Source organism: Dendrobium catenatum, unplaced genomic scaffold (genome assembly GCF_001605985.2).
Source record: "Dendrobium catenatum unplaced genomic scaffold, ASM160598v2 fragScaff_scaffold_378, whole genome shotgun sequence".
Lineage (NCBI taxonomy): Eukaryota > Viridiplantae > Streptophyta > Magnoliopsida > Asparagales > Orchidaceae > Dendrobium > Dendrobium catenatum.
The window spans coordinates 157,559-170,043 of NW_021318840.1; the positions used below are offsets into that span (position 1 = coordinate 157,559).

General features: G+C 33.5%; 1 protein-coding gene across 8 annotated transcripts in view; it reads right to left on the reverse strand.

Annotated features, from left to right (window-relative positions):
* The window catches only part of LOC110096544 (importin-11), a 107,609-nt gene that overhangs the window by 79,225 nt on the left and 15,899 nt on the right, over window positions 1–12,485 (reverse strand). For all 8 annotated transcript variants that reach the window (XM_028693884.1, XM_028693883.1, XM_028693882.1 and 5 more), the window contains exons 6-8: window positions 5,671–5,889; window positions 5,485–5,551; window positions 411–810 (exon numbers count right to left, since the gene is read on the reverse strand). In XM_028693884.1, coding sequence (XP_028549717.1) covers window positions 411–810; window positions 5,485–5,551; window positions 5,671–5,889 — 686 coding nt within the window. The remainder of the gene's footprint in view (window positions 1–410; window positions 811–5,484; window positions 5,552–5,670; window positions 5,890–12,485) is intronic.

Sequence of the window (12,485 nt, forward strand, 5' to 3'; positions counted from 1 at the left end):
TATTAAGAGTCAAATTCTCATCTAAATCTAATAATGAAAAGTCATTTCTAATATTTTCTAACCAAATCTTATTAGGTCTACCTCTATCTTTCTTAACATAAGTCAAATCTAATACATCTACTTTCCTAACCGGGTCATCAGAAGACTGTCATTTTATGTGACCAAAGCATCTAAGGCAACTCTCTACTCCAGAAATATTAGCTATTCCAATAAAATTATAAAGACGATATGATAGTACATGGCAAGTTTTACAATGCAGCAGACATGAAGCAAACAAAAAATGAATTGTCATAACGCAAAAAATAAATGCCTAGATTCACAAGTAGCCGTAAAATAAAGCAAACTGCTAGCCAGTGACAAGTATCGATTTTAACATGGTAAAATACGTCAATAAAAGATCTTATTCCTACCTTCTTATCAAAATGTTGCACAGCAGAACAACACGGTCATTAGGAAAAACAGCTGCAAGCATGTCAAAAACAGCTCTAGAGATGATTTTCTTCCTTTGTTCTAAAGCGTCTCCACTTTCATTAATAACACGGCCAGTAAGGCTAGGCTTGTACTCTTTACACTCTATTGTAGACTTGATTAAAATCATGCATTGAATCAGAAACTCATTAAATAACGGCACTGCTTGTTCGGGATTGATGATCTCATTCAAACAGAAAACCAAAATAGGTGGAAGAACATTGTTATCACCAAATGAGTATGGATGTCTCCTCTGAAATGCAGCCAAAACCTTCATCAATTTAATGCAAGCCCTCTTTGTGAAGTTCCAAAACTCAGGTTGTTTTTCCATGAATGAAGTGCCTGAAGCACAAAGACATAATGTATGGCAGGCCAAATATTCCAAAAATAATTCAAAGACAAATCAGATTTTAAGAAAAAAAAATTAAGGGGTTGTTTTGTTGAAAGCATTTGGAAGTCCGATATATTCATAATACAATGTAAAGTACAATCATGTATTTGAAATAATTAGCAGTATTTAATTGCTTGTGCAAGAAATTCAGAAGTTTATTTTTGTGTTTGGCTGCTTGCAAAGTAAGACTAGTAATTTTGGATTAGGGTGGCAGTGATGTTCAGTGGAGGAGACACTGGTGGTCAACGAGTAAAGGTTCACAAAAGGAGTATATTTGAAATACATCCAAATAGAACGAATTCCAAATATATTAAACATGAACTAGTAGAGAATTCCAAATGACTACAAAACAATTACTCCGAATTTGTTTTTCTTCCAACAAAACACCAGAAATTTCAAAACTCTTGCATTCCGTTTATTCTAAGGAGTTGTTTGGTTGAAGTAAAAATGAATGCAGTGTAAAAGAAATACATCGGTTTAAAAGAAATACATGTTTTTTTTTTTTTTTTTTTGGTGTTTGGTTTGACAGAATGTAAAATAAAGTAAAATCCTAATGTATTAGAAACTCCCCGCTGTAGTTCATTTTACATGTAAATGAAACCCGCTCAAATGGAGCGAAAAAGTAATTCACGGGGGTACGAGAGAAAAGCCTGCGGTAACTCTTGCTCGTTTCTTCCTCCATTGCCACGATAACCCATTTGCTTTTCTTTGTTGATGTTCAACTTTGCCTGCTTCACGTGAGATAGACTTTTGATCGAGTCTCTAAGAAACTCCTCCTCCATCGACGATGTTCTGTCCTTGTTAAATCTGCTTTCCTGCACCTATGTGTGCCGACGGAATCAGAAAGGAAGCCACAGCTTCCCGACTTCAATGCTTCAGCTCTTACAGGATGCAATCAGGTTGCCGAGAATTACGACCAGAGCAGTTCGGAAGTTGCTATGGATGCTAAGTAAAAGGATGGCAATGAAGATGCAGCCATGATAGAATGGCCTTCAGCTTGTGAAGAGCAGAAATTGGATGGTACGGCCATGGCTTGCCGAGTATTGGAGCAGGGATGTAACAAACAGGTTTGCGACACCAACCCGATTGTCCTGTGTGTGGACGATGAACTATGTGTGGATGTTCGTGCTCATGACCAATGCTATAGGTTTGTTGAAATTCCAAAAAGAGCATGCTACAGGTTTGTGCACTGTAGGTGCTTGTGGAAATTCCCAATGGTGCAGAATTCAGACATCTCATTTTCATGGCAAATAATATTTTTAAATTTGTCTTCAAATTCATATTTTTTCAATTTTATTAAAAATTTTAGTTTTCTGTATATCTATCTTCAAATTCATTTTTTTTTCAATTTTATGGCAAATTTTTCAAAATACGCTATTTTTACTTTACTTTTTTCAAAACATCTATTAGACTTAATTCATTAAAATGTTAACTTATAAAATACAATGATTGTAAAGCATGTGTCCCGATACCTCGAACCACCGAAGTGGCTCGCTGACTACGATCCCTTGGACCACAGATGGAGTAATTCTGATTACGTTCTTATGTCGAATAGTGGAGGAAAGGATTTGCAAGGATGTTGTCTGATTGTTTTTATTAGTCTTTGGATCTTAAGGTAATTGGATAATTTTTTTACTGATTAACATGTTTAATAATATAGTTATGAAAAGAAGTATTTTAATAACCCATTATGTACTTTTGGAAACCGTATGCTGCTCTTGTGTAGCACAATGATTGCAAAAGAGGGTAAATTGACTTAGGATATCCTAACTAAATTTTAGTCATGATGAATTTTCTAATCATTGAATTTGCCTAATATAAATGCAACAAATGATTAATCAATCAACTTATTTTATAACACCAAATAATAGTAATTATTATAACACCAAAATAATACTATTATTATAAATACACTGCTTTTATAAATACACTAGTTGTATTGTCAAAATAAATTATTACAAAAAACTGCTTTTACTTTATTCTGGTTCTACCTCACCAAATCAAACAAGGGAAACAATTCTCCTGCGTTTATTTTGCAGACAACCAAACAGTCTCAAAGTATTCAGAATGCACTACATTTACTTTACATTGCATTTACTTTACGCTACATTTTCTTTTCAGGCAACCAAACAGCCCCTAAATTACTATTATTTGCCGACAAAGAACCACTAAATTCATATCTTAGAAAAAAGAAAAAGATCAAAAGGTCCATGGACTATTTGTGAGAGGTCATTTTTATTCCAAATTACTTAAAATATTCAACTTTTGTCCCTTGACTCCTAATATAATCTAAAATAGCCTCACAGTTAAAACTATTGTTTAATTTGACAAAAAATTCACATTTTCACAAATGAGGAGGATAATAAGAGTACTTAATACGAATCAAGATGTATTGAAACTTTGTTTTCTTGGAAAAAAACTTCATTCATGAAATTTACCTGATATTTTTTTTCAAATTAAACATTAATTTTCATGTGAGACTACTTTAGTTCATATTTGAGAAGTCAATGAACTAAATTAGATATTTTAAATTAGATATTTTAAATAGCCCTGGGACTAAAATGACCCCTCATAAATAGTCCATAACCATTTTAACTATTCCTCTCATAGAAACAATGTTTTAAAAGGTGAAATCAATAATCAAGGCGTTTTGTATAAGCGAGGCGAGGCGTAAGCCTCGAGGCGGATCGAGGACTGAGCCTCAAAATGATAAAAATAAGCTAATGTAAAATTATAAATAATGATAGAAAATGACAAAATATTAAGTCAATTATGAATTTAAAAGAAGATCGTTAATGTTTATATCTGAAAAGAAAAATCTTTTCATAATATGTAATTTATATTAATTAGGCTAATTATATTAAAATTTAATTAATAATTATAATGCTAATTATTCAATTAAGTTAAAATAGATAATTAATTTATGCACTAATTATACTATTAATTATTTAATTAATTATTTAATTATTTGCTTAATTATTAATATAATCCGCCTCGACGCCTTTTTAATCCATGCATAGAAAAAATCATTAATATTTCTTAGAAGAACTAAAATACTAGAATCAACTTCTTAAAATGTTGCTTAGATAAGAGCCATTAAAAAGTTTAAAATAAGGGCACATGTCTCGATGATAGTAACATAATAAAATGACAGCATGGCGCCAAAGAATACTATTTGCTTCTTAATCAAATGTCACCGTAATGATATTATTACAGCCTTCTCTAGGCCTCAAAATCAATGGCTTAAAGCAAAAAAACTTCCTCCATCCAGATATGGTGCCTGCAAAAAGCTGTAACAAGTACGCCCACACTCCTATTTATGTTATTGTTACCGATACAACCACATTCAGGAGTTCAATACTCACTTATGATCGCCATCCTCATCAAGAACCTTGTCACAATTAAGGTGTATGTATCCTTTTTTTTTTTTTTGGCTTTTGGTCCTGTTAAGGACTTTATTGGGCAATAATTAAAGTTTAGTCAAGTCGTTTAGAAAATATTTAACCAAGTTAGTTTTAGCCTACAATTATCCTACCTAGTCCCTTCGATTTGATGTTGATCTACAAACACTGTTTTTAAGGGTAATGAGCAACATAATTTCTATATCATTATGTGATTCCTGAATATATTTGGATAGTATCAATCACTCAATTTACTTGGGCACAAGAAGTAAAAATGTTTTAACTTCTGGCTTCATTAAGGTAAGTTATACCTAATTTTTCTTCCAAGCAGATGTTCTCCAGTAATAAGTGACAATTCTCCTAAAGAAAATCAATCTAACAAAAAAAAAATTTGCTTTTCCACCAATAAAACCTAAAAAAATGCTTCATAAGACACTTTGGCTAAGCGTTGGAAGGCATCTACCAATCAAGGAAGGTTGCCAGCACGAAATTTTGTCAATCAAGGGAAGCTTGTTAGTTACAGCAGGAACATTGCTAGCTACCAGCAGGAACATTGCTTGCTACCAGCAGGAACATTGCTAGCATCCTTGTCATACAAATGTTTGGGAGACAATCAAGGGTAAACTCCAAGTAGGTAGAAGATAAATTGCATTAACCTTTTCTAGTTTGGAAAGGTGCGGCAACATTCAAAACCCCCTTTAAGCTGGTTTGCAAATATCATACAAGTCAAAATTATCAATTATTTTTTTTCAGAGCTTTTGTCTACCATTTTGTGAAAATATTTGCAGACTGATAAGCGGATGGAATATATAAAGCACATTGCTCTCTATTATATTATTTTACTTTAATAAAGTTTTAATCTATCTTCTGATATTTAGTTCAATCATGATAAAGCCTTTATTCTTCTAATAATCAAATTATTAAAACTGCATTGACTAAATTCAGCCTTTATTCTTCTAATAATCTTTAAGCCATCAGATTTTTCCTACATAATTCATTTTTTTTATGCTCCAAAACTAATCTCACTACTATGTGAATGTCAACTACAAGAAGAAGAAAATCCTTCAAGCATTGCAAACTAGGATGGAATGGGAACAGCCATTTTCCTGGAGGTGGAACAATACGAGCATAAGAACCACAAATGAATAATAATAATAATAACAACAACAGCAATAATGTTATCAGGCCCAAAAACAGACATTTTTAAAGGAAGAATCATCTTACAATATGGAAGGAATGATTGAATAACACTCAAAAGCACAGGACAGACCTCCTTGATCGGCCGGACCTCCTGGAAAAGTTAGTGTAGCTGTCAAACTCATAACAGTAGTGCTTGAAAATATAAAAGGAGGAATTAGAAATATTGGACCAAACTAAGTAGTATCACGATGGAGAGAGAGTGCATGCTACCTGAGCAGATGTTGCATCACTTGCATTCCCGGAAATAATTAGCTGCCGAATTATCTTAGTACAAAACAACCATCTTTCGCAAGTCAACAGTAGATCATTTTGATGTTCCATCAAAGAATTTGATGAATCACACTGAGCTAAACAAGAAAAACTCTGTAATATGGTCTGTACATCACTCTTCCATAAGTTCCAGGTATAATCGAACAGTAGTGCAGCCACCTAAAAGAGCGGGTCATTACTTTTTTTCAAGTAAGGGATACCCAAAATATTTAAAATCATGAAATTGTTGCATTCATAAAGCAATAATCCTCTTCAGAAACCTAGTGAAAGTAAACCTTTCAAGACAGCTCAATCGCTTGAAGAAACAGTATAAAATCACAGGAGAATGCGATATAACTAACTAGTTGATGCAACCAAAAATTTGGATTGCCAAGACATAAATCTTCCTTTCATAAAACATATACATAAACAAAAATAGAAGAAAAGATACTATTATATCCCCCAGAAGTTTAAATAAATACAACCACACTTTAAAAAAAAAAGACACAACAATACCATACGACTAATCAAGCCTTACAACTTTTGAGAAGAAAGATACAATGGAATGGTAACTTGTGGAGAGAAGAAATAGATTAGAAGTTCTTAGACGAAATAATAGAAGGGAAAGGGAAAAGAAGCTAGCTTGCAAGCTAGAACAAAACCCACAGGTTTTCTTTCTCCAAAAATCAGCAAATTTCATCCTCCCAAATAACCACAAAACAGCCCTATAAATAGAAAAAAAGGAAGCCCAAAAGACACCCAAACAGCCGCTAAAAACAGCCAACCAAAATTGGGAAAAAGGAGGCCAACGGCCAGCCAAAAAGGGGAAGAAAATGCAGCATTAAAGGCACGGTAGAAGCCCAACCGAACAGCCAGGAATTGGGAAAGCCAAGGGGCAGCAACAGGAACCCAGCAGCCAAAGCAAAGAGGAACCGGGAAGCCAAGGAGCAGGACCGAACAACCACGGCAAGGGGAACTGGGAAAGCCAGCAACAAGTACCGAACAGCTAAGGCCAGGAGGAATCGGAAAAGCCAGGCAACAAAAATCAAACAACCAAAGCAAAGGGGGGCTTGTTTACATCTCTGGTACACTAAAAAAAGAAAATGAAACAAAGCTATAAATACCAAAATCATTCATCACATCATTATTTCTCTTATATTCAGAACCAAACACATTACAAAGGGAACACTTGACCTAAGGTGGCCAAAAGCACAATGCATATCCAAAACATGATGTGAACTCCTAGCATGTTCTAGAACAATTCACATTGAATTCAGTAAAAGATTAACTGAAAATCCAATTAAATCCTCTATCTGCATGACACCATTGATCTTCATGATACAACAAGAGCATCAAACTATCTGAATTCTTATTTTCATCATATTAGCAACAACAACAATAACATCAAGCTTTTATCCCACTACGTAGGATCAGCTACAGAAATCCTTTTCTCCCTTGTGGCCTATTAAGTTTCATCATGTCAGCAATGACCAATATTATTAATTTGTTACACTTTCACATTGCTAAAGGATATAAAGTTTAACAAACATGAACAAAATTCTTGTTAGTTTCTCCTTGTGATAACAGAAAAAATTATTCCTATTTTCATCATATTGGCAGAGTGATGGTGAAATAGATGGGGATATTGTTAGTAGAATTCAAGTTGGATGAATAAAGTGGAGGACTGCATCGAGCTTGTTGTGTGATAGAAAAGTACCACTCAAACTTAAAGAAAAATTATATAAGATTGTGGTTAGACCTGCAATGCTTTATGGCGCAGAATGTTGGTCATTAAAAGAGAAGCATAATATTAAGTTAAGTGTTATAGAGATGAGGATGCTCAGGTGGATAAGTGGCTTTACTCTTAGAGATAGGATGCAAAATGAGCATACACATGAAAAAGGTTAGAGTAGCTCTAGTGGAAGATAAGATTAGAGAGAGTCGCATTAGATGGTTTGGTCACATAAAACGGCGGCCGTCCGATGACCTGGTTAGGAAAGTAAATGTAATAGATTTAACCTATGTTAAGAAAGGTAGAGGTAGACCTAAAAAGACTTGTTTGAAAAATATTAGAAATGACCTCTCTTTATTAGATCTAAATGAGAATTTGACTCTTAATCGGACACAATGGAAAAAAAGGATTCATGTAGTCGACCCCCACGTAGAGGGATAAAGGTTTGTTGTTTTTGTTGTTGGCAAAACCAGTTATTTTTCATTTATAACACCTAAAATACTATTTTGAAAGATGGGCAAAGGGAATGAAAGAATCTCTAACTGGTCAACCACTCTTTCTTTTTTTAGCTAATCGAAGCAAATGACCAATTAATTAAAGGCTAGTCAATTACCATATTACAAGGAATGAGACCAAACAGCTCCTCCTAGTTGCAAACCAGAAATGGCTGCTTGTGTTGGTTGCAAACCATTTACAAACTTTTTTCTTTTTTTTTTTTTGTTGAAAGAAGCAAGCAATTGCATTAAAAACTAAAAAAAAAATTACAACCTACATACCAGTTTCCTCCTTTAACAAATTATAAAAAAGAGGAGGAACCTTATTCAACCTAAAATCTTCCCAAACAAAATTACTAAAGATAGCATAGTTAGCACACAAATCTGCTAACTTATTGCAATTTCTATCTATACAATTAAAAATGACATGATTGAAATCCTTAATAAAAGCAAGATCTTCCAATTGATTTCCACCTTGGAGAAATTTGATAATGTTGGAATTATCACCTTCGATGATTAATCCCTTGTAATTGAACATCCAATCTTTAATGAAATCCTTCAAAGATTGAATTGCTAGCAACTCCAATCGAGAGAAATCCCAATGAACAAATGAAACTCCAAATGCCAGGAGAAACCTTCTTTATAGTCTCGAAACATACCACCAATTCCAGCTCTATATGAAGATAAAAGTGAGGCGTCAACATTAACCTTAATCCAATCGATAGGAGGAGGATGCCAATGATTCAACAGTCTAATTGACTGATTAGCATCCCAGTGGTCCGTTTTATAAAACCCAATATGAGTAGAAACCGACATATAGCTCACAACATCGACTTCAATAATGACCAAGCTATCTTCCTTGCCTTCGTGGACTAGTTTATTTCTGGACTTCCATGAAAAATAAACAAAATTGCAGTATATATTTACCAACGGGCTATCATGCAAAGCAAGAAAATTCAAGTACTTACAGCATTCTTCAAAATTGACAAAAGATGGGATTCCAAAACCCCAACTATTTAAATGTTGAAAATTTTCTTTCAGTTTTTCACACTTAATTGCAATGTGCTCAATATCTTCAATTACATTGCATCTCCTAGGACAAGAGTTGAATTCTTGCAATCTTCTATGTGATAAAAATTGTCTTGTAGGTAAGGCATTGTTAAAAATCCTCCACTAGAATACCTCCACTCGAGAATTGAGTTTGGCTTTTTTTATCCATTTCCAAAAATGTAGATCATATTGTCCTTGAACGGAAGCTTCATAGGCCAAAGCAGAAATAGTTTTATTCCAGAAATATGGGAAATAAGTTCCAACTTGTCTTCAATCAACTCTGTTTTAATACTTATCTTGCATATCATATCCATCAGCTCCTTACCAAAGAATTTACAAAGCTCTACTACATTCCAACATCAGCCTGTGATAAACCATTTACAAACTTGGGTTGCATAATTGTATCCAGTCTAACTATTTTGGCGATGTTGCAACTCAGTCATAACTATATGTTTTGCATAAAACTCAAGCATGTATATCTATTTTGAGTGCAACCAAAGCATGTCCACATGGACTATATTTAACTCAGGCAAGCATGTCTAGTCACACCTAGCCAATGCATGGCCACTTGTAACGTTCGGCAACCAATAAGAAGCATTGGACAACCAGCACATTGACCAACTGAAGCAATAAGTTGATGAAAGCCAGGGTTGGCTAAAGAAAAGTGACCAACTTTTGGTTGCCCGGCCAAGAGCTAGTTGGCCAGCCTGACTCTTTGCCATCAATTTCAATCATCTTGTAAAAAGGTATATTTTAGGTTTTAGGGTTTGAATCCTTCAAAATCCACGTTCTCAAATTATACATGGTTAGAGATTTGAACCCTCTCCCATATGCTTTAACTGACCGAATCATGTTGGAATAAGCAAGCGATGTTGCAACATTTAATGGGATAACATTTCATAGAAGAATCTGCTTATATCCTTAAATACTCTGCTCCGTGCCTCCCTAACATTCTCTGCGGTCATCCTCTGTGCAGTAGAAGGCCTATTCTCTGATGTTTGCACCATGTAATGATCCATGGGACCTCTTGCACTTCTAAAAGATATGGGATTCATCGAAGATGAATCCCTACCACTATTCTCACTCCCGTTGTATGAGGCAACATCAACTGTCCTCAAACTACTTCTGTGCAAGATGCTTTGACGTGATAGACTTATTCATATTGTTTTTATCTCCTCCCTGACTATATTAGGCACTTTAGAGCATTGTGCAACATTCTTGTGTGACCTGAAAAGGTGCTCCTTCGAATATAGATATGATTTTTCACTGCCTCCAACATCCACTTGGGTGCTATGTTTCAATACTGGATCCTTCTTATGACCCAATACAGCTTTATCTCTACTTCTGACCATCCTTTACGAGCTAAAAATATTAGTGAATATATTAGCCATGAATTCAACCAAATCCCACCTTGAAACATATTGATTCACTTATTCTAAATTAATAAAATTGATATAAAGCATGCACTCAATGCATAGAACATTACTGATTAAATAAACAAAAAAACTAATTTAAGCATGTTCTTGCGATTAATTATATCTTGGAATTTTTACTCATTTATATTTATATATAACAAATAACAAATGATCTTCTCCAAAAAAATGTTCATCCAATCTTAGAATAATTGTTTGTGTCCACTGACTCCACTGTGATTAATACTCGTTTCATGTCTCAGACAGGTTATATCATAAATGCCCTAACAAAGATAACATAAAATTGTAGATGATAGATTTAGATGCCCTAAATCATTTGACAGGTGATCTCTCAATTTCATAAATTATAAAGCATGTTCTAAGATATTTATTGCTATATTGATGATGATTATCTATTTTAATTCACTTGAATCAGATCTATTTGTATCTCAAATAAATTGATTATTTATTCAAACCTCCAAGTTCCAAATATTGATTGTAATCTCATGTGTTGACACACCACAACCAAATGTGATATCTGAAATATATATATAATATATATATATATATATATATATAAGCACACACATCAAAAGAAGTGAAGCTCAAACTAACATGGCGAGTTAGCTCAATCCTCAAGCTCCAGTCGAAGCATGTTACTATGGTCGAAGTTTGTGCCGAGCAGCGTTCTAAGCACGATCGCATAGTAGAATCGACGTCGAGGCTTGCGAAGAAAAAAATGAAAAGCATCATGGCGACTTTTGTCTTTTTAAGATTCTATCGAAGTATGCCATTGTGTATAATTTCGAAGTTCAATAGCAACGATAATATATATAAAGGTTTAGTATAGTGTTTTTTTATTTAAAGGCGAATCTTCTTTTGTCTAAATGGCGTAGCCGCCCAATTAATTGAGCGTTTTACCTCCTCTCAAATTTCAACCACATATGCGTTAAAGCTTTGACGGGTAATCTTGGCAGAATTGCGGTTGAGGCCGCCTCTATTCGTAATTTAAGCCATGGTTACAACAAATATGTTTGAATTACATAAATTCATGTATCAATGCTCAATAAATATTCATAAATTGAAAAATTAGAGTCACTACGATGAATTGTTGTTTAGTGTACAAAACAACTAGCTTACTGCGATAAAATCCATAAGACATTATAATTGAAGTGCGAGAATATTGAAAAAGCGAAAAATCCCTTATTGTGAATAAAAATATAAGACTATGTGGGATAAAGAAATAAATTGGAAAAAAAGGAAAAATATTAAGGCATTAAAGTTCGCCTCACTTTTAGAATAAATTATAAATAGAAGCAATTCAGAGATGGAAATTCGAATAATAAGGAAGAATTGTCAATATTAAAAAATACTAAAAATAATTAAAAAATTACCCAATTTTATTATCCTATTTTCATCCATCTACATATTTATACAACAACTAAAACATCAATGCCTTTATTCCCACTACGTGGGTAGTCGGCTACTATTTAATCCTTTTTTTCGCCATTGTGTCTAATATAAATCACTAATGTCTCGTTTAAATCTAATAAAGAATGTCATTCTAAGTATTTCTAATCCAATCTTTTGTAGCGTCATCCTGTTCCACTCTCAATAAATTTATAAGTTAATTAGTTATATAAACTAGAAATTTATAAGGAACCATTTTTAATACATATATTTATTATATGTAAAGAAGTATTACTTATAAAAATAATCAATCTTTTATAGATATAATCATTTAGCCAAAAAATTTCTTATAATAATTTAATCTAGTCGTCCCTTGACTCTTTTGATCTCACCAACTAACATATGGATTCGTGAGAGGGATGTTATCTCAATGCACCCTTGATCCATGCCGTAGGGGTCCGTGGGAGCTCACTGGATCATGTCGATCCCTTCCATATTGGCATGGCTGATTATAGGAAGATGTATATTAAGAAAATATGCATGATTCTGTAGTTATTTATTCTTTATTAAATATCTGTGTATAGATCTAAAATAGGATTAGTTTTATGCAATAAAATTAAGTTCTTTTCCCTTTCAATTCTTTTGAAATAACAAATACATTGTTCATTGGTCCGAACT